This window comes from Excalfactoria chinensis, chromosome 2, assembly GCF_039878825.1.
Source record: "Excalfactoria chinensis isolate bCotChi1 chromosome 2, bCotChi1.hap2, whole genome shotgun sequence".
Classification (NCBI taxonomy): Eukaryota; Metazoa; Chordata; class Aves; order Galliformes; family Phasianidae; genus Excalfactoria; species Excalfactoria chinensis.
In genome coordinates, this window is record NC_092826.1 from 41,395,936 (window position 1) to 41,419,067 (window position 23,132).

The window sequence follows — 23,132 nt, forward strand, 5'->3', positions numbered from 1 at the left end:
TCTGAGATCCTTACTCAAGGATGAATCCCTGTAATTTCAGTGCTGTGTGGTAGTTACAAATAATGACAATATTCTTGGTGGGTGGCAGCTAATTGGTGCAAGTGGTAATTTTACTGAGGAGGTGTGCTGACAGGAGCCTTACTGGCTGGAGTATTGCACGGTGCTGTACTTTGTCACTCTTCTCCGGGAGGTGCCAGGGGATGCTGTACCCATTGCCTGACCAAGGTGACAGTCAGCACTGAGCATTTGGCCCGTGCTGCTCAGTCCACCCAGGCTGGCTCCTCCTAGTCCTCCCCCTGTCACGTTGCTCATCCCAGACCCTGACACTACTCTCTCAGTGACCACCACATTATGGGCATTGGATAACTCTGAGGGTATATTTATTAAGCTGCCTGGCATCCCAGAGGCAGGCCTGAACACTCTTTCTGTCACTACCACATTTGACCCATCTACCAAATCGGGAATGCTCAGAGATGCTGGGAGCCGGGAGTTAGGCGCAATGACTCTTTCTGTGACAATTACGTTGGACCCATCTGTAAGATCAGGGATATCTAGCATGCCACGCAAATCAGAGGCAGACGCGGGACCAACAACCCTTTCTGTTACAACGACATTGGATGCACGCAGTGGATCAACACAAAGAGAAGGAGAACCGGAGGCATAGGTCTCTGTCACCGTCACATTGCCGTGGAGCAAAGGATCAGGCATTGGCCGTGGGGGCTGTACGGTAGATGCAGATGTATAGGTGTTTTCAGTAACAACAGTGGTAGTGCCAACTGGGGGAGCCATAGGTGCAGATCCGTTAACAAGGATTGTGGTTCCAGGTGGTGGGAGGTTTAGGTCACATTCAGTGTTGGGAAAGTTGACGTTAATACCTGGCCAAGGTGGGTTGGCATCAGGGAATGGTTCGATCTCCTTGCCCAGACAGATCTCTGCCAAAGTCTTAAATTTTGGTCCTAAAGTTTCCAAGTATGTTTCATCTGTATCTTCTCCAATAAAGCTGCAGCAACCAACAGAGCCAACAGGAGTACCTATTCCTTCATGATCATATATTAATAGGCAGTCATTTGCTGGCCGACCTTCATCTTCATCTGCATACACAAATGCTTTCTGTAGTTTGCAAAAATGGAAAAGTAAACAAAGTGTCAAGTTTTTAACAGTGATGGCTGAAACCATAGTGAGGTTTCCCTATTGCAGTAGGGCCAAGCTAACTAAAAAAGAACATCACAGGACAAAAGAAAAATCATCAAAATGTTTTTGACCTTGAAATAAGCTTTACCCAAATGCTACTCATATTTTCTTGTTTCTGAAAACACTTAATATCTCAGATTTTATTAAAAAGTTACTACAGAGACTAGAGATTTTATATAAAAGAAATATATGCTAGCAATAATTTTATTAGATATTTCCTGCCTTCTTGCCCCCACAGTCTTATCCAGTATTTTTTATTTTGATAAAAACAATCCTTTGTTAAAGTTTTGAAATGGTGGGAGAGGATAACACAAACAGAGCTAACCAAGACAGCCAAGGAATGGTGGTATCGGTTTGCTGACAGCAGGTCTCACTGTGGGATGAATGGAAAGGAAAATCCTTCTTGGGCAGCTGTGTCCAGACAAAGTAGTAGGTAGAGAACTGAAGCAGGGTAGCAAGGAGAGAAGCAAGGAAACCTGGACAGAGGGAAGGTCAGTGAGTGTTGACCACAGTGAGGAAGGCATGGTGTGCCCAGTGGAGAATCCATTTTGAGCGGGAAAGAGATTGATGCTTTGGGATGAAGCTGATGCTGACAGGATGATCATGGAGGAGACACAGAGAAGGAAAGAGTTGAATTTAAAGAGGGGTGAAGTTGAAAGACATAGAGAAAGACAAAAATGGAGGCCCAGGAGGGAGAGGAGGCAGGGAGCTGGAAGACCGAAACTGTCAGTAGAAGAGGTGATTTGTGGGGATAGATATGGCAAGCTGAAAATTAATAAATAGTATTCCTAGGCCAGCTGTGTAGATCACAGTCTTGGAGAAATCAGGGGTCTGGTACTGGAGCCTGTCCTGTTCTGTATCCTTACTGATGATCTGGATGAGGGCATTGAGTGTACTCCGTAAGTTTGCAGATGACACCAAGTTGGGAGGAAATGGTGATCTGCCTGGGGGGAGGAAGGCCCTGCAGAGGGATTTGGACAGATTGGATTGCTGGGCTGAGGCCAATTGGATGAAGTTCAACATAACCAAGTATCAAGTCTTGCACTTTGGTCACAACAACTCCAAGCTATGCTACAGGCTTGGGGCTGAATGGCTGGAAAGCTGTGCAGAGGAAATGGACCTGTGGGTATTGGTTGATGCCTGGCTGAACAAGAGCTAGCAGTGTGCCCAGGTGGCCAAGAAGATCAATGGCATCCTGGCTTGTATCAGAAACAGAGTTGCCAGCAGGAGCAGGGAAGAGATCAGAGGCTGCACCTCAAGTACCGTGTTCAGTTCATCATCATTGTATCATAGTATCGTGCGAGTTGGAAGGGACCTTAGAGATCATTGAGTCCAACTCCCGGGATTCGAGCCCCTCTGTGTAGCAGAGCAGCACTTCTACCACTTGTGCCACAGGGGGGATTCGGACCCTGGGCCCTCTGGTGTTGCAAGCAGCACTTTATACCACTGCGCCACCAGGGGCAGTTTTGGGTCCTTTGCTACAAGAATGACACTGAGACCCTGGAGCATGTTCAGAGAAGGGCAACAAAACTGGGGTGGGGGGTGGGGTTTGGGGGTGGAGTGTCTGGAGCAAAGATGTTATAAAAAGCAGCTGAGGGAGCTCTGATTGCTCAGTCTGGAGAAGAGGAGGGATGACCTTATCGCTCTCTCCCACTACCTGAAGGGAGGCTGTGTTAAGGTGGGATTTGGCCTCCCCTACCACATAACCAGCAATAGAACTAGAAGGAATGGCCTCAAGTTGCATCAGGGGAGATTCAGGCTGGATGTTAAGACATACTTCTCTAAGAGAGTGGTCAGGCACTGGAATAGGCTGCCCAGGGAGGTGGTTGTGTCACCATCCCTGGAGGTGTTCAAGAAACAGGACAGTGTTGTATTGAGGGATGTAGTTTATTGGGAAATATTGGTTCTTGGTGGATGGTTGGACTGGGTGATCTTGTAAATCTTTTCCAACCTTGGAGATTCTATGACTTTATGAAATCTATGTTCAGGACTTCAGGACCACTATTTCATCTCCTCCACTGAATCTTGCATAGATTTTGAGATACATTATCTTTAGATGTTAAATTTTTATATGATTTTGAGTTTTATATGTGCTTAAAGTACTGCATCTTACATGTATTTCATGCTGATCATAAAAATATATCCCATTAATCATGTAAACTCTGTGTGTAAAGACTAATTAATATTTTCCTGATTAAAAAGTGGTGTATTTGTGTCATATGCTGTTTACAGGTCTTTTAGGGAGCAGAAATGGCAATAAAAATATGGAAGAAAATGAGCCAATGATAGCAGTTCCTTAAGTGATAAAGTTACTAACTTAAACAATCTCTAGAATAAGTACTTGTGAACAACTTCACATTGTAAATCTCTGTTTATACACTAAAAACAATGGAAAACAGATAGATTTGATGGTCACTTATTAAGTTGAAATAATTTAAGTACTTGCCAATAGCCACAATGTTTCCACCAATTTTATAAAAAGGAGTCCTGCTGAGTAATTAAGACTCCTATGCCAACAACTCCAAAGCAGTATTATTAATATCCCATTTTGTTTTGTTTTTTTCTAATAATACATTAAGTTCTCACATCAGTTATGTATCATAGAAGTTTCAGTAGAGTGGAATTATTTATAGTTAGAAATTGAAATGGGCTGTCCATGGAAGTTGTGGAATCACCATCCCTGGAATTATTTAAGAGGCATGTATATGTGATGCTTGGGGACATGGTTTAGTGGTAGGTCGATGACTCCATGATCTTAAATGTCTTTTCCAATGTAAATGATTCCATGTTTCTATGATTCTGTGTTTCTGTGATACTATAATTTTGTGTTTCCATAATCTCACTTTTGGAGGATAGCGTAACAACAGTCTCACAGATATAACCCCAAAAAAGACCATGTCATTACCTCAGAGAAGTAGTTGTCTAGGAAAGCCATGTTCACCCCTCCTTCTCGATATTCTTTTATTGTTCCTCCAACTGACCCTTTTGCTTCCCCGGTTCCAGAAATTCCTCCAGCTGTTCCATAACCAGTACCAGTGCCATAACCAACTCCTGTAGTTTCTTCCACACCAGACGCTACTACTCCTCCTCCTCCATATGTATTTGTATATATATCTGCAAACAGAAAATAAGTTATTCCTCCTGTGCTCTGTGAAAATTTTTGCAGAATTTGTCAGTTGTTTTTGTAAGGAGTGTAATGATAGTACTGATCATCTAAAGGTATTTTAGACTAATTTTAGACACAGTTCTACACACGTGCCAAACATTGAAACTGCAATAAAAATGACGTTTATACTGGAAGACATATAAAACCTGGATTTTATTTGTGAGGCTGAGCATACATGCTTTAAAAGATCAATGATTGACTTCTGTAATAGGGGAGATTTCTCTCTCTGGTGTATGTATATACTACCATGGGATTTGCGTTAGCAAATAAGATAATGCTTATGGGTACTTATGCAAATATATACATCTATATATATAATCCCTCTGGAGTTAAAGTCAGTTTGTCAAAGACTTGCCATTCTATGATTCTATGACTGTCACTGAAAGAAACAGCTTTGTAAATCCTTTAATATTTTCTAGTTGTTAGAATATTAATGGAGATTCAGGTGAACAAGAGTTGATCATAACTGATGTTAATAATAAAGAATGAAAATAAACTTTATACTAAATTAGAAAATCATACTGTCAGTTTCAGCTGAGATGTTATTGTTTTCTTTGGAGTATCTGGTATGATGCTATGTTTTGGTTCTAGGAGAATAACAATGTTGATAATGCTGATGTTTATAGTTATTGCTAAGCAGTATTGTACAGAGCCAAGGTCATTTGCAGTGAAGGGCCCAAGGAGCTGTGAGGGAATGGAATCAGGTTGGCTGACTTAAATTGTCCAAAGGGATACTCCATACCATATAACATCATGTGGAAGGAGAGTTCTGATGGGGATATGAGTATGCCTAGGGCATCAGTCAAGAGCAGTGAACAATTATATGTGTATCACTTGTTATATATATTTATATATATGTAGTTATAACTATTTTCCTTTATCTTAGTGAACAGTTTTATCTCAACCCATGAGTTCTACTTATTTATTTATTTATTTATTTAAATTATTTCCTCCATTGCACTGGGAAGGGGAAACTGGTTGAATGACTGTGTGGTGCTGAGTCACCTGCTGGGTTAAACCAGAACATACCCAGCGAATTTTATCTTCTCCATAGTTTTTCATGTATGATAGCAATGAAAGTGTGATCTTAAATATTACCCTGTAATATAATATAAAGTTATTGCAAACAATAGTCTTGGCTATGCTTACAATAAGAAATATAGGCTAAATTATATTTTTCTTTTTTTTTACATTTAATCTTGGTCTCAGCAGATAGAATTTGAACCTGGGGCTAACACTGTAGCAATATAGCAATACTAAACAGTGGAAATAAAGTAAATCACAGGCAAAATTCTTAAACTTTTCAACTGTCACAGCAGCAAAAGTTCCCTGAGAATTAAGACTGTTAATTCCCATATATGACCCTAAATGTTCCACTATCTTTATATCTAGATGATAACATTTTTGGCTAATCAGTACTCATCAAAGAAATTGCTGCTTGCAGGGTGAAGTGTCCTCCTATCAGAAGCTAGAGAAAATGGATGTGTACCAGCATCTTTACTGAAAGAAGTGGGGAAACATACACTCTACGGATAACAAATTCCAGGAGAAACCTTATCACAAAAGCACTTCATTCGTTATGTTGTGTGCCAGCACTATATCTAAGCTGCACACAATTAGGCAGTTAATTAACTGGCTACTCAATAGATCCTATTCTCTAAGCAGAGCCTGGAAATTAGGAAGAAATTAATCTTTCACCACTAGGTTATAAAAGAAAATTTTCTTGATTTGGTCTTGAAATTGATTTCTTCTAATACTGGTATCTTGAAAAGAGCCTCCATCTGCTAGCTGGAAATAGTTTGCAGAAATGAATCTACTCATATTCAGGGCTCAAACCTCAGATGCTTTGTACATGCTGGAAATCCTAATAGTGCCAATTTGGAGTGGAGGCAAGACTGGAAGGGCTGGGTTGTAGCTGAGAAAACAGTGTGCTCCTTGAGCCAGAGGACACAGAGTACTGAAAGATAGCTTAACGAGAGTAAACATTGAAAATCTTAAGATCTTCTTACCAGAGGGCTCACCAAAATCACCTCCAGCAGCTGTTGTTGGAGCGAGAATGTGTGAGACATCCTGGAAAACAATATTTGAATTCCTTGAATGATGACTTTGAAATTCCCGTATGAAGAACAAGACTTTGTGAATCAAGTTAAGAAATTACCAGTCTGAACTGTCAATGAGTTATAAATTCCAGCTCTTAAAAAAAAAAAAAAAAAAGACCAAAAGTGTTTTTCACTGTCAATGTAAAACATGATTAGTGAAGAGGGTTTCTCTTATTTCCCCCTACCTTGCATTTGAAAAGCTTGTCAGTTATTACTTGGCTGAGGGAACAAGATCAAACTGTTGGGCCATGCTAACCAGTACAACCTGAAGCACAAAATTTCCATCCGCAAGTACTAATTAAGAATCAATCAGTTTTTATGCCTGTCTGTTAATGGCTGAAAATGCCAGGCTTCTTTTAGAAGACATCAAAGTGTTACCATCCCTTCTTGCTTCTAGGCAAATGGAATCTTTTCTGTAAACACAAATTACTGTGAACTTTTGAAACACAGAATGTACTGACCCTATCTTCAGGCTGTGCACCTTCTATTCCCCATGGATGAATTGCACCTTCTGTGCATTCAGGTACAGGTTCAAATCCAGTTCCAACTCCAGCTGCAGCTCCAGGTCCGCAGCCACAACAATCACTCATTGACATCAAAATTGGAATCACTTAACAGGAAAGAAACAGGAAACAGCTATTTAGGACATCTGTTCTTCATAAAAATAGCTACAAGTGACCAATAACTTTTGGAAATGTCTTTTTTAAAATGTTTCAAACTAAGCAGCCTGCAAGTCTAGCTTTCAGAATCATTAGCTGCTTTTGAAAATGTATGAATTTGGGTACTCAGAATAATTTTGCCTTTAGTTATGGCAGAGCAAAATTAGGGTGGAGTAGAGCTGCTACTCCAATTTTATGCTTATATGCCTGGGAACAGACTATGATCTGCCTCAACTGAATGAGTATAAGATGCAGATGCATGAAAATTAAACAAACAAAACCAGTCTTGCTATATATAGCATTCAATGATATTCATACTTGATGTAGATGAATATGTTTTTCTCTTCAGACATTGTAATTGAAAAGAAGTACACATTAGAAGAGAATCAATAGAAACAGAGAGCTATCTGTCTGGCTGCAGTGATCTTTGTCTAACACTCCTGTTTCATTTCCACATCGCCTGTACTTGATGTTTTTTTGAAAGATAATACAGTCAAACTCCAAATCCCAGTTTTAACCAATGATTAGACAGAGTGAGTCAGGTTTCTCAATGCAATGTACTATGTTTATTTCTTGCAAGAATTTAGTGTTGTGCATTGCTGATTCCTTTCAAAACTAGCATAAAACAAACAAACAAACAAAAAAAACAAAATAAAAAAAATGTTGCTCATTTTAGGAAAGGGCTGTGATATTCACTGTGGTTGTGTTTAGCCTGTTAACCTAGATAACTAAGTTAGTAACCTAGTATTCCTTCAGAGTTAGCAAGGAGACAACTGCCTACAGCAAACTAACCAAAGTATCTAAAACTTTCACTTGAACATCAAAACTTTTCTCTTTGGTAAAGAGAAAGGGCTATACAGTGCACGAAGTGCTACTTCACACGTCATTAATAAGGATGTATTTATTTCAGACCCCTGACTAGAAGAGGTTTCTGAAGGCAGGAGGGTAGTCTGTTCTGTAACATTAACCACATGGGAACTACAAATAAGATGGCCTTTTACAGCTTCAAAATTTTGCATGTCGATTCCCACTAATTAGAGACCAAGACCCAATATGACTACCCTTTTCAAAAAATCAGGTCTCCATAGTTGTTGTAGTCAGTATTTCTGCACTGATACTCACATCATGAAAGAAGAACAATTATGAATGACTGTGGTGGCCTGGGAAGTAATTGCTGAAGTTAATACGTTGCATAAAATCTAGGTTGACTCATTATTCTCCCTTAAACTCATGCTTCTTCAAAAATACTGGGACACAAGAATGAATGAATGAATGAATGATCTGCTTTGATCCTGTTATCACAGACATTACTATTTTTTAACAGACATATTATGTAGCAACACTAGCTAATTTAAAAAAAAAAACAAACAAACTTTTAAAATTTAAAAAAATAATATATATATATATAATTTTAATTTAAAAAATGAAAAAAATAAGCTGATGAACTTTGTGTTTCTACAGGTGAAATCCGGCTTAAAGTTCAAAGGAAGTTTGTGCCTTGCATCTTTTCATACCTGACTTGATCCATTTGTTTTAGTAATGTAACTACAGAACAAATTACAACATTACAAATGCTGTAAAGTAATAGGAGCAGCTCTTGCCCAGAATCTTTTGAATCTTCTGCTAAATATTTTGACCCTGACTAGTGGTCTGAGAACAGAATAATACCTAAGAAAAAAACCTAAATTTTTAGAATGGGAATCATTATTTCTGAATGAAATATATGTATATATGTAGTATATGAATATATAAACATATTCTTATTTAAAACTTTTTTTTTTTTTTTTCTTTCTTTCTGAGTTTACCATGGGAGTTCACAAGTAAATAATTGACCAAAAAAGCCATAAGGAAAATAAAAAATACACTTTTAAAACAGTTAATAGAATCAATTTCTTAATTTTATACTTACGAACAAATATTAATCCACCAAGAAACATCAGGCCAATGGCAGGACCGCTAAGTGTGGTAGTACCAGTTTGGGCGTATCCACCATAGTCATTTCTGCCGTAATCATTATCAGTCACTCCAGTATAACTGTCGTAACCACCAGTTTCTCCACCAGCGTCAGTGTCTGTGTAGGAGTCAATGCCGCCACCTCCTTCGTACCCACCATAGTCTTGTCCCGTTCCTCCACCACCCTGGCTTCCGTCACCACCAGCACCACCACCTCCAGCACCTCCACCTCCAGCACCACCACCTCCAGCACCACCACCAGCTCCACCACCACCAGCACCACCTCCACCAGCGCCACCTCCACCAGCACCACCTCCACCAGCACCACCTCCACCAGCAGCACCACCACCACCTCCAATGATAATTATTTTTGTGGCTCCACTGCTGCAGTAATTGCGACTGTCACATCGACAAGCTTGCAGAGGAATCACATATGGCTGCAAGCAAGTTCGACCTTGGCTATCTCTTACTCTGATAGAGATCTTGTAAAGGTAAAAGTCCATGTTCTGATTTATTAATTCTGCAGAGGAAGCTTTGGGGGGGAAAATAAGAAAAATGTTTAGATTAAGGTGTTGACTTTAAATACTGCAAATATCTTTTTACTTTTTGTGAGTATTGTCAATGTCTTCATTAGATTTGCTCTTCATTCTTATATTAGATCTTCAGTTATTTATGCACGGACAGTACTTATTCAAAGCTGAAATATTATCTTGATCTATGCTGGTATTTTTCAGTTTTGGAAAACTTCAGCTAGATCAGTCTAGTCATCACTTTTTAGCTTCAGAAACATAAATGATGCTACTGCACATTCTTATACCTTCCAAATGATTTTCCTCACTTTTATTCCCATGATGTTTAATATAAATTGCAATTTTTATACACTTTCTTTTCTCTCCCTAGGAATTTTCACTTTCCCAGTATAAATTTATGCTTTCTGTTTTTCAAAAGGTATTTCAGTTGTTAATATATATATATATATATTTAATGTTACATTTGCATCAGTTCAGGAAAAATGAGACCAAGATATGATATTTACTATTTAATATAACCTTCTACGCATGCAGTAAGTTATACAAATTTTGTCATTTGGTGAAGTATGAGGTTTGATGAATTCATTAGCTATTCCACTTCTCTTTGAGGAAACTGGATAAGCTCAGAGACTGAAGTGTTTTCATAGAGATATAAACAAGAAGAATTTGAAGCATGAACTGCAAAACCTGTAATCTTTATTTGCCATTTTCATAAGACTCTCATAAAAATAAAGACCAGCTAAGAACTTTTTATTAACATGAGACTTGTCATATACTTAGAAAAATATATTATTAAATATATTATTATCTACTTTTTTCTTAGATAAAATAAAAATAAAAAGGTGTCAAATTATTGCTTTTGAATTGCCTCATTGGGTTTAGACCAATAGAACCGCTTATCATAGTTAGACTCATGCACAATTTTGCTGTTTTCTTTTGACCAGCACGTTTTTCATCTCCTTTAAAAGACGAGAACTAAATGAGATGCATGTGATGATTCTCCTTCAATTCTAACATTAATACATATACAATTCTAACATTAATACATGTACATGAGCAATTTCTCTTTGTATTCATATAAACATAAAATCACATTAAAGTGAAAATAATATATTTTAATGACCATTTTACATTTTTGCTTGTAAAATGTATCCTAATCTGTTATTACAGATAGGAGCTTATTACTATGATATACTGTTATAAAATGTAAGCTTACCATTTATTGATCTGATAATCCACGTGGTTTGAGGTTCACCGTGTATGCTGAATGTAAAGGGGAGGGCATACTGATCATTTATGCTCTTTGCTGTGATAATCACTGATGGGGAATGCATACACACTTTCCTTAATCCTGTATTAATAACTGGACAGTTGTCTCTGGTGTCTTGCATTGTAAGTACAATGGTTCCAGTAGCAGTATAACGAGGAACCCCTGTAAAAAGAAGAAGGTATTTATGATCAGGAGGTAATACTGATACTATAAACAATGAGTTCAGGTGGGAAAACATGGAATTTAATATATGTATGTATATGTGTGTATATGTGTGTATATGTGTGTGTGTATATATATATATATATATATATATATATATATATACAAAATGAATTGTTTTGTTTCAGAAATCTGTTTCTTACCTCTGGTAATAGCCAGAACTTCTGCTGTGTACTGCCCATTTGTTACATAGGTGGATTCCCAGTCAATAACTTTGCTTAATGTGATTTCCCCAGTGTTTTGATTGATTCTGAACCAGGCACCTGGATCACGTCCTATACTGTATCTGTATTTGGTTTAGGAAAAATATTCAGAATAAAGTTGAATAAAAGACCTAGTTATTTCAGTGGAATAAATTATTTCAGTTAGCATGGACTCCATATGATATAGTGGTCTACTTCATATTCATTTTGTAAATTATACTTGTCACTTCAGAAAACTTTTCTTTAGGCTATGCTAGATGCCACTGCATTTCACCCTATTCAAGCAAGGTTTCTGTAGATTTCAAAAGAGGTACACCATAAAATATCCAGGAATAAAGGAAGTGCACAGAGCCCATTAGATTTTAAAAGTGATATGACAATCCAAAAGGAAATGTAATCTATCTGGATCCTGTAAAGCTTTGATAGAACTCATGATACTATCAGTTGCTAAATCCATGACTCTTCCGATAACATTCTATGGTTGTGTTTGCTAACAATTTTCCAGATTTATGAAGAACTTTCTTTTTTTTTTTTTTTTAATTTGGCTGCATTTATTTCTATATTTGTTTAAAAACAAAGTATTTTTCTATTAAAACTGCCATGAATTTCAGCAGGAATAAATACAAAATCAATTTATTTAGTTTTTACTATGAAGTGAGCCAATAGTGACTTATATTCTGATTTTATAATGTTGTCCTTATTATGGTTTACTGCTTGTCTTATTTAGAGATGCTGACAGACTCTCTATTTTTAGTGTTTCAGATCTCACAAAAAGAATATTCCTAAGTTAAGTCACAAAAATCTGTTCTGATTTATTTAAATTGCAGCTTGATAGAAGAATAATATCTTTGTTTCATGCACAAGGCTAAGAAAAGTACGCTGGGAAACAAGAGCAATCATCGCATAAGAATATACTACTCTATTTCTATTATTCTGTTAAGCATTTTTTTTCTGCTGTTTTTAAAATACTCTTTGTAAGCACCCCTCCTACTTCTTCAACTGCGATAGAGATTACCAATTACTTATTCAATTGTAATCTTGAAGAATTTTTCCATCTGAGGGGTAATGTGGAACAGAGCTTACATAACATTATTTGCTGTAGTGCCTGTGTCCTCATCGAAGGCTGTGTACGTTCCCACAACATAATTCACCCTTGTTCTTTGTGGTACAGATAAGATCAATGCAGATGGGTTAAATCTTGGTGGCTCAATCACGTTTTTTACTTCTACTATGAGGGGTGTTCCAATGACTTGATATTGAGACATAACAGAATGGTGGAATTCAGCTCTGTTCCTGACACCAATGCTCAGTGTGTGGGTTGGGATATGTTCATAATTCAGTTCCTAAAAAAGAAAACATGGAAAAACAGAAAACAAAACTTCTGGACTTCAACCTTATTTAAAGTATTCAAACTACGCTATTTTAAATACTTGACTGACAGAGTTGTTAATTATTTTTTTTAACAATTAAAACAATTTTAATATGATTATTTCAACAGCTGAATAGCAGTACTTATCCATACCTTAATTACTCTGAGGATTCCTTGATTTGTAGCTGGATCTGTAACAATTTCAAAGCAGTTATCTTCATTACCAGATATAAAGAAAAATTCTGCCAACCAATTGTCACTAAACTCTTCATCAGCATCCAGGGCTTGTATTCGTAGAATTTCTGAACTGAGTGAATTTTCTGAAATGCTTGCTGAAAACTGGAATGACAGATAAATACTTCTTAGCAAACACAGCTGACCACAGAGAATTTTGTTTAAGAATGTCCTGTCCACAGTTAATATTAAAAAAAAATAAATTAATTAAAATTTAAATAAAAAAACCCCGTGCGTTCTGTGTGAAGTGTGATTTTGATTGCAGATATAAAGAGCTGTGTCACTCCAAATGTTTGCAGAGGAAGCTTAGCAGAAATGGGTTTGTGCTTTCTGATCACGATGCTTTTGGTTTTAAAAACTTACAGAGCTTTGAGCAAGAGTTGGGAAGTTGTCATTGACATCAATAACTTTCACATGACAGCTACAATGGGAGGAAATTCCATCTGCTGCTCCATCCCGGTCTGATGCCTTCACGACCAAAGTGTAACTACTGTGTTGCTGCCACAGAGAAAGAAATTATAGTGTTACAAGAATCTCTTCATCTTATAAATACTGTTGTTTTGCCACTTTTTTTTTTTTTTTTTTTTTTTTATACAGGAATTTCCCTCTGATGTTTCATTTTAACACATATAAAAATATGTATTTTCCCCATTTTACTTTTAAAAAAAAAAATAAAATTCTTTTTTATTTTTATATTTTTAAAGGCACACTTTTTCTCTCTTTCCTCTCCACCTCGCTTCCCTCCCATGTGCCCTGGCATCATATCACTCTTAAAGATACACAACAGCATCATGTCATTTGACTTGGGAAATAGAAATAGTACCTCTCTGTCAAGATAATTTGCTAGATGGAGTTCTCCAGTGTATTTGTTCATAATAAACATAGGCTGGCCTGAAGGCTCCTGACTCTCTATCTTGAAGGCAATTTTAGAGTTCAAGTGATTTGGTTCATCAGCATCTGATGCAATTATTTTCATCACCAGTGTGTCTGTGAATAAAAAAAATAATAAAAATTAAAACCAAATTATAAAATCTTCTTTGTTCCTATAGGGAAAAAAGAAAAAGAAAAAAAAAAAAAAAAGATGGTGCTAAATACCTGGTGCATAAAAAATGACAGAATGCCATCTTATTGTTGACATTTATGAAGACAAACAGCAGCTTAATTTTGTTCTGATTATGATGAAATGTGAATGACTTCAAAATACATTAAAACCTAATGTTAGGTGAAAGAAAGATTTTTGCTGACCCTCCTTAAGTCACCACAGGGAGTATGCAAAATTGGTGAGTACTGAGCCTGTAGGTATCTACATAAGAAATCTCCACATGAAATTTTCTAGAAGGTCAGATATGAGCATTAACCACAATTAAGTGTAACACACTCAGTGTTATTCCCCTGTATCTACTGAATCCCAATATGATTCCAATAATATGAACTTTAAGTACTTAATAAGGGACTTATTTATCAATATTCTACTGCAACTGCAACATTTAGGATGCAAATACAAATATTTGAAATGGAACCAGGTTTATATGAACAATATTCTGGATTCTTCACTGACTTTACCATAATAGGCATACATAGCTACTCACTGTCCATACTGCATTCTTCAACAGATCCAGTAAATACTGATTGTGCAAATACAGGAGGATTATCATTTATATCCAGAACTCTGACTCGAAGTTCAAGAGGTGGTTCCAAATCCATACCAGTCACTGAGTGTTTTGCGAAGCAGCGTATCTAGGTAAAGATATTTACTCAATTTAAAACTAAAAGCAAAGGAAGAAAAGCAGCAATCTTGTGCTTCTCCTGTTCCAAGCTACATCCATCATTAAAAAGGGAATTAAATCAAGGTGTACTTACAACAAATACCGGGGTCACTTCCCTGTCCACTATTGATGTTATATTAATTTCTCCTGTTCTTGGGTTAACAACAAATATTCCATAAGGGGCACTATCAATTCCAACTCCAGAGATGCTGTATGTGACTGGATTATTCTCTTCACAGTCTGATCGAATCTGCAATAATAGATAATAGTAATTTATACTCAAAACTTTGCAGAGAACACCTGCAGTGCTCTTTTCCCCTACTGTTAGTCTTAAAAATTCTTTATGTCAGTTTTTTTCCCAACCACATATCACAAGATTCTATCTACTGAACAAATTCAAGTCTTTTCTGCAAAACAGTCGGCCTACAGCTGCATCTGCGTTTGAGTACTGGACAAGATTTCTCTTTCTCAGGCTCCTAGCAGTGAAGTGCAGCTGTTAGGGGACAGAAACTTCCAAGAGTAGCTGGACCTCCTTAGGGACACTATCGTGGAGAGATGATAGAATCATAAAATCACAGAATACCCTGAATTGGAGGAGACCCACAAGATCACTGAATCCAACACAACACCAGCCAAAATCAGTTTCGTCCAAATGCTCCTTAAAGTCTAGTACTTGGGTCCATGACCACAGCCCAGGGCAGCCTGCTCCATGCCCACCAGCCTCTGGTGCAGACCCTTTCCCTAACCCCCCCCCCCCCACCCCCGACACAGCTCCATGACATTTCAATGCACTAATGAAAACGTACATACTTTTGGTGGCCTTTGTTTATATAGCTCCATGCCATTCCCTCTGGCCTTGCTGTAGCAGAGAGCAGAGCTCAGCGCTGCCCCCACCACACCCTGTCAGGAGCAGTGGCTGCCATGAGGTCTTTCCCCATGGCTTCTCTGCTGTGGGCTGAGGAAACCAAGAGACATCAGCTGCTTTCCATAGGTCTTGGACTCTAGACTCTTCACCATTTTTGTTGCCCTTGTTTGGACTCTCTCTAATATTTTTATGCCTTTCTTATAACATGGAGCCCAAGCGCTTTGCTTTGTTGTCTACATGAGTCAGTCACCATCCATGAACTTGTGCTCACTCAAGTTGTTTCTCAGAGTGAGAGAGAAAAGAATATCTTGATCTAATAATACACAGACACTGCACAATATGGAGACTGTGGTTGGAGCTCTCCAGGAAGAGGATTGACTGCAATGTTCTAGGAAGCTTTTGGTCACTCCTCAGCAGCTGTGCGCATTTGCCTTATGCGACTGTCTCATCTGAGCTGGAATTTCTTAGTCACCTTTCTTTTATTCTACGTTCCTTGCTTTGACTCTTCTAAGCAAATGTGCTTTTAAATGTCTTTTATCAGCATGTCTTTAGAAAAAGCTTCCCTGTCAGTGCACACCTCTTCTATGCTTTCTACTTACTCTGGCAATTGGATTCCTTTTAGAATTATCTTCTCCTTCTCTACAAGCTGCAGCAAATTTTATCCATTCACGTTTTTGTCTTCTGAAGGTTTTCCATCTTGCCGTTCCATTTCCATTCCATTCTTTTACCTTTGACACAGAGTTACAGTGTCATGTGATCATCAACCTTCATATATTTTAAATTAATTCAGATATTTAAAACATCCCCCAACAAGAAGGAATAAATACATTTTTATAGAATATACGTTTTTAATACATTAGCGAGTCCCAAACTCTAAGACTGTACAAGTATACTTTACAAGTATTCCAGTGCAGGAAAAAATCTTTTGAGGGGATGGGCATGTTGTTACCTGCAGCTGTTTAATATTTAAACATATTTTCAACCTTCAAGCTCAGAAATGCCTTTGTATTTTCCATGTTGTTCTTAAATTATGTTTCATTATATAAAAAACAGTTTCTAAAGAAATATTTATTACCTCTACATGAAATCCTGTGCTGAAATCCAAGAGTACCTGCAAGAATGATAAAAAGATTAGCATAAAAAAATGCGGGGTAAAATGCAGTATTTCTGTACATTGCAGAATTGCGGAGACGGAGTAGTATGTTCTCTGAGGTCTGTTTCAATAACTTATCTAGGTCACAGCTGAAGTATTTCTGTAAATTTCATTATACTGTTTATTTATTTATTTTTTCCTATATCCATCATTTCAATTCCTTGAAAATTAATACATTTAAAATTATTTCTGTCTTTCAGGGCACTGTGAAGAGATGTGCTATAGCAAATTTCAAGTTATACCTATTATCAAAATGCAGTTTTCACATGGATTTTTAGATTGTAGCCATCTCAGCTGAAAAAAAAGAGAAAGTAATAGTGGTAAGATTTATTCTAATAATTTCTTTTTCTCACTTAGTCCACAGTAGACCTAAAATGCTTCAATATACAATTTAAACAAAAGGAGAAAAAGCTTTCTTGAGGTTAAATTATAATAGAAAGACAGCTGAAGTAGGCAGGCAGATTTCACCTGGCGTTCAGTGGGCTTTGATTTGAGGTCTAGCTATATAACTAAAGGCTTGAGTAAATAAAGTTCAGAGGATCAGGTGCAATATGAAATTATTTTAAAACTAAAATCATAGAGATCATCAATGTCTTGATTAGTACAATTTAAAAGAAAGCATGGTTTCATTAACCTTCTTCCTAAATAAAGTGTGAAAATGAAATTCACTTAGTCAACGTATCTCTTCAGAGCTTAGGTTTAGGATCTACTTCTGCTGTCTTCAGATCATGAAAGGTGAAGAACATGGATTTGCAGGACTGGATGCTTGCTTCATTCATCACTGGGAGAAACAAAATATCTACATGACTCAAAAAGCTGTTGCAGAGTTTGCCTTTTCTTGCCAAATGTGACTAATGGTTCCAGTTACCAATTTTCCATGTTTGTATAGTTTCCCAGTAAAGTTTGGTTATTTCATTTCATTTTTATTTTATTTTTTTTGACTGACATTCTGTCTTGTGTATTTTAGGACAGACACTGTGTGGATATAATCTGTGGTGATCTTTTCCTTGTTAGTAACTTCACGTCATGGGAGTTTCGTAAGTTCAAGACAATTGCAAGGTTTTTCACTCAAGACTGGAAGATAGGCACAGACTATTTTCCTCTTAATTCATGTTAAAATATCTTTTCATGCAATAGAGTGAGATTAGATTAATCTGTGAAGAGAGAGTTTATAATGTGACTCTGCCTCTTTGCTGCATACAGTACCTGGATATTTATGAAACTACCCACAGAGTACATTTCTTTGTTTGCTTGTATCTTTGAGCATGATATTGACACAAACTGCTAAGCAAATAACTTTTCAGGAAAATTGTTACAGTCATTTTTGGTCTCTGAAAAGGAAATAGACAGGTTCATGCTGTGTTAAACACATCAGTATAGCTTTTAATATCTTGGTGACTTTTTAAATCTTCAGTTAGCATCCATATGCAGTCATTACTCATCTTGGAGAAGGCAGTCTGCAGTATTAGAATCCATTTAAGCTGTGGGGTGCTTTCACCTTGGTAGTAACTAAAGCCTGTACTTTTTAAATCCCCTTTGTGGCTTGGGGAAACGTGGGAGAGTGGAAGGTGCTGATTACACCCTCGCCAGAGAGGCTGACTGATAAAGTCACCAGAAATTGCACTGATTCAACGTTTCATATCACTTGATCACACTGTCATAACAGAGCTTGCTTTGGCAAGTACAGCAAAATCCTCTCCACCCTTAGGCTGAAATCCTTTCTGGCATGCAAGCAATTGTCTTGACCCAGAAAATTATGGGTATACACCTTCTACTGCAATGCCAGTGAGTCTTGTCTGCTCACTGCATCCTATGGCATATTCTGTTATTTAACAGTGAAATTAATATTTCACATCCAGTCATGTCACTTTTGTGCTTAAAAGGCCTAGGTGAAAAGCTGTGTTGGCTGTCTCTGTAAAGAAAAGTGTAGAATTCTCTTCTTTAAGGACATGAATATTCATGACACCCCCTAACTTAGCCTATATGAAGTTCTGCTTCCAAGAAATGAAGAATATCCTTTTTACACTGGAGTTTCATCCACTGGAGAACCAATGATGGGAGCTCCAATAATTTATTCATCAGTAATGTTGTCAATTTTAAATTAAGGCCCCATGTTTCCAGCTTTGTCCCTTACTGGTGAAGGCAAAAATCCTGCTACAACATGTTGCTAATAGAAAAATCATTAAAGAAATCTTGATGGTTTTGAATCCAGAGTCCTCAGTACAGTTTATGATGTTTCTTGAAAATACTGATCTGACAAACTTGATGTCTTTATTCAGTAACTCTCTTTCTTACTGCTGTGTTTCAGGATTGAGGGCAGACAGACACCAGATGAAGTTGCCTGGTTCACAGGTTAAACTTAAACAGTTCTATTCAACATGATCCAGTGCTGAAGAATCTCCTGCCTTCCTAATATTTTCCATTCATTAGCAGTTAGAAAGCTCCCCTCAACTCCAGCTGCCAATGTTTAACATCTCTATGTGATGCAAACCCTTTTTTTTCCAGTGCAATTTCCAGTGAAGAAGTACATTTTGCTGTCTGTCTTCAAGCTAGTTTGGTACTCTTCTAAACAGTGAAGAATTGTCATTTTTAAACTAGTACCTGATTGTCTGCATTCTGTACTTTCCAGAGATTCAGTGATTAATGACAATAAAAACAATATGAGGCACTGAAATATGTGAGATGCATCTTGAAGACCTTGGGACTGCAAGATGACCAGGATGAAATCAAGATATGCCGTCCCTGAAAAATGCAGAGAAACTTGAGGCTTGTTGCACAAGCTGTTTCTGGTGTGGGCTGGGAGAAGTGCAAGGAGAAGACATTTTTATTGTGACAATCATTCTCACAGTAGCCTGCCTGAAAACCTGTATTTTATTATGATGAACCTGGTATAGAAGATGGTGCCTTAGAGTCAAACTTGAGTTATTCTAGGTTTATTCTGATGTAACTGGGAACAGAATTAGGCCCATAGGATGTGCATGGTTCTTTGCACCTTCAAAGCAATTTACAAACACAAATTAACTAATTATCAATTGACTGCCAAGCAATATTATACACACTTACGGAATCCTCCCTCCTCCACCTACTCGTATCTAAATGACTGAACATGCCTTTAACATCTTCCCAGCATTATTCATATTGGATCTCCTTCTCACTCTTTGAAGTCAACAGCGGTATTGTTACTGGCTGTGATGGGAGGAGTGCTGAGAACTCACATACATTATATGACTCATCAGGGTGCCATAGTAGCTCTGGTTGTGTCAGCGTTTTGAGACTTTTACGTCTTACTCAGCCAAAGCTTTGACCAGCAAAGAGTTGAAATATGAGCCCTTCCCATTATGCGTACTGCACTCCTTTAAGAAAAGATGTACCTATGCATGTTAAATATGACAACCAAACCTGAAATATAAGACTCAATTCAATCTTAAAAATAAGCCATTTGATAACTTTTAAATAAAAAGAATGATCAGTTTTTCTCTGTACTTTTGATTTTTGCAGGTCACTAATGAATGTGCTTTCAGATTTAAGGGGGGAATTTGGGGGAATGACTTTTCTGTCAGTTTGTCTTGTAATTCTGCAAAAGTTCGGTGTTTCTGTTTATTTCTGCCTTAGCATATGAAGTCAGTTTTTTTGTACTGTACCCCAGATAGAGGGTCCCATTCTTATTTCATCTGAAATATAATAATATTCATGTCAGTCAGAGGAATAAATTCCAAAATTGCATATATTTTTAATGTATTTACTCAAAGAAAAGACCATTTTGGGAAAGTTTCCACTGACATTGCTTCTTTCCTACTGAGCAAAGTGGCAAAGACAAGTCATACAGAAATAATGAATTTCCGTGGAGTAACTGAGCCCAACCATTAGAAAAATGAGTAGAAAAATGATTTTGATGGATGTTGTAAGCCATTATCATTCAAATTTTAGTTTTTCAGATTAGATATGCTCTAATCATGCTCTCCTCAACAAATCATTGATTAAGCCAGAATTCTAATATGTCTTAGCACTTTAAGACTCATTACAATCTTTAACTAACACTCTAGCTCTGAATGCCATTTAGGAGCCATTTTTACTCAGGAGAGTAACTGCAGATTTAAGAAGCTCATCTTAGTTGATACTTTTGATGCAGAACTGCTTTATTTTTTATTTCTACAACCTTTTTTTTTTTTTTTTTTTTTTTTTTTTTTTTTTTTTTTAATTTTTCAGAGTAGCTTACAGTTCTCTGGCTACGCCCTGATAGATGTTTGGTACGCAAGTACTGAAGTGGAAAAGTTTGGGCCCTTAAATATTCTTAAGTACTGCTCAGCTTATGAGTCGGAGGTGCAACTAGTGCCTTACAACTGGAAAATAAAGCATAGATAAGACATGGGAAAATATAGCCAGACAGAAGTGCATATGAGAGATGTGGTGAATTTAAAATTATTAGCTGTCACATGATGGCTGGCAGGAGAAGAGTCATACCTGATCAAACAGGTTATTTCCATAAAACGTGTCGACACAAGTACCACAAACAGAACTCCCTTACTCATGAGAATAATGCCTTTGAAGTCATGTGAGCAGGGGTTGCAGAATCAGTCCCACCAATGGTGAAATACGTATGGAGAATTATTAGTTTCAGAGCTGGTAAGTTTTCTTTTTTTCGAAAGTGCACTAGCATGCTAAAATGTGTATGACTCCACAGACTTTTCATTTGATACATGTTATTAACCATATACTAAGTCACACACTAAGACAGATAATTTTCATGAAAAATTAATTGAGCCAAAAGCTAAGACTGTTTTTCAGTCTTGCACTAAAACAATTTACATAGTATACTTAATCTCTACAATTTGTCCATCACTTTCCTCTGTGGTGCTGAAAGATACTATTACTCTATACATGCCACCAGGACCACTGCTGTGCAGGGAAGCACACAACAAGAGCAACCATCGTTTCCTCTGTGAGTTTGAATATTTGATACTCATCAAAATATAGTGTCAGTTTTCCTGGTCACTCCTTTTTCTTCACACATCCCAAATGAGTCAGAATCAAAACAATATACTGAAAGAATGAAAATTTTGAAGAGTTGAAGAGGGAAGATAAAAGAGTGAAAGCTCTGAATCGATAGATTCAAATGCAATGCAGTGAAATTCTTTTTTAAACTTTAACCCATCCAGAGTATGTAACATCAGGTAACTGAGTAAAATTAATATTCACTGATGTTGTATAAAAATCTGGCACTCTTAGCACAATGTGCAACATGCCAATCTTGGAGACCTGCTTGCTTCATTATACAAGTAGAAACGCATCCGAACAACAGCGTACTTTCGCCAAGTTTAGTCACTGTTTTCCTGGCAGCTGCCTTGTGTGAGGTAGTTCTACCTTACTGACGCCTGCAAGATACGACCCATGGATTTCCTTCTCTAAGCAAGTCTCAGGATTTTGTATGCTACAAAACATACCCCTTTTTTCCTGACCACCACAGCCCCAGAGATGACAGTGACATGAAGTTAACAAACTAATACATTATGTAAATCAAAAGCCACAAGAAAACATAACAATATAATAAATTCTATCCTTTTTAGTCTTCAGGGCTCTAATGCTCTACGTGAATTTAAATGAGCAGCACAGATGAGTGAAAAAGTCCATGCAAAGGAAAAAAAAACAACAACACAATGCAGGAGAAAAGGGCGACTGTAATTCCTTTAAGTCATTTCTTGGTAAGTTCCATGCCTTGATGAACACATTGTACAACTATTTCGATTCACCATAGCCACAACTTTCCTTCTACAGTAAGAAAAACAAACCTAAGGAGTGACACTTTCATCATGCATTCACTTGCTTGGCACATGGCTGCCCCGACACATGCTCACTGGAAGGTAGGAGTTCTTTGTAGTGTGAAATAATGGGCAACCTCTTGATTTTTGCTTGGATATAATTTTCACTACATTTCATCCTTTTCTCTTGATTATAGCCATAAGATTCATCCAGTTGTGAAACTATCCAGTTTAGAAAAGCATATTTGCTCTTTGCCTTCTCTCAATTGAAGAAAAAATATAGAACAAAATAATATCCAGTCAGATTATCAGGTTATTTTTACTTTAAAAAGGGACTCCTTAAATTATATCCATAACAACATTCTCCTGAAAAGTCAAGCATTAAACGTGGAAAATTATATATTAAGCATCAAAAGACTAAGAAATTGTAATCAAAAGAAATGTTTGTCAGCATTTAATGAAAACCTAAATTACTTTTATAGAATCTTTAGACATGCAACTTAAAATGAGACTCATGCTAAATTCACAAGATTTTCTGGTGGGGAAGGGGAGGCGTTATTAGTTTACACCTAGAAATGTAATGAGCTGCTGAGGAGGATTCAGTCGGCGCAAGGACAAAGTTTCCAGATATTGTAAAATTTGACTTACCAATAAGAGGAACAGAAGAGCAGCTGTTCGGTGAGGGAGCCAATCCAT

At 37.1% G+C, this 23,132-nt stretch overlaps 1 protein-coding gene across 1 annotated transcript; it reads right to left on the reverse strand.

Moving 5' to 3' along the window:
* Nucleotides 1-138: 138 nt before the first annotated feature.
* Nucleotides 139-23,132, reverse strand: LOC140248533 (desmoglein-4-like). The gene is made up of 16 exons (XM_072329338.1): nt 23,085-23,132; nt 16,603-16,638; nt 16,127-16,255; nt 14,757-14,912; nt 14,486-14,633; nt 13,720-13,883; nt 13,260-13,394; nt 12,816-13,001; nt 12,377-12,636; nt 11,234-11,376; nt 10,815-11,030; nt 9,025-9,600; nt 6,918-7,066; nt 6,367-6,427; nt 4,097-4,305; nt 139-1,110 (listed from the first exon to the last, which is right to left on the reverse strand). Exons 1-16 carry the CDS (start codon nt 23,130-23,132, stop codon nt 139-141), a joined length of 3,588 nt encoding a protein of 1,195 aa, XP_072185439.1.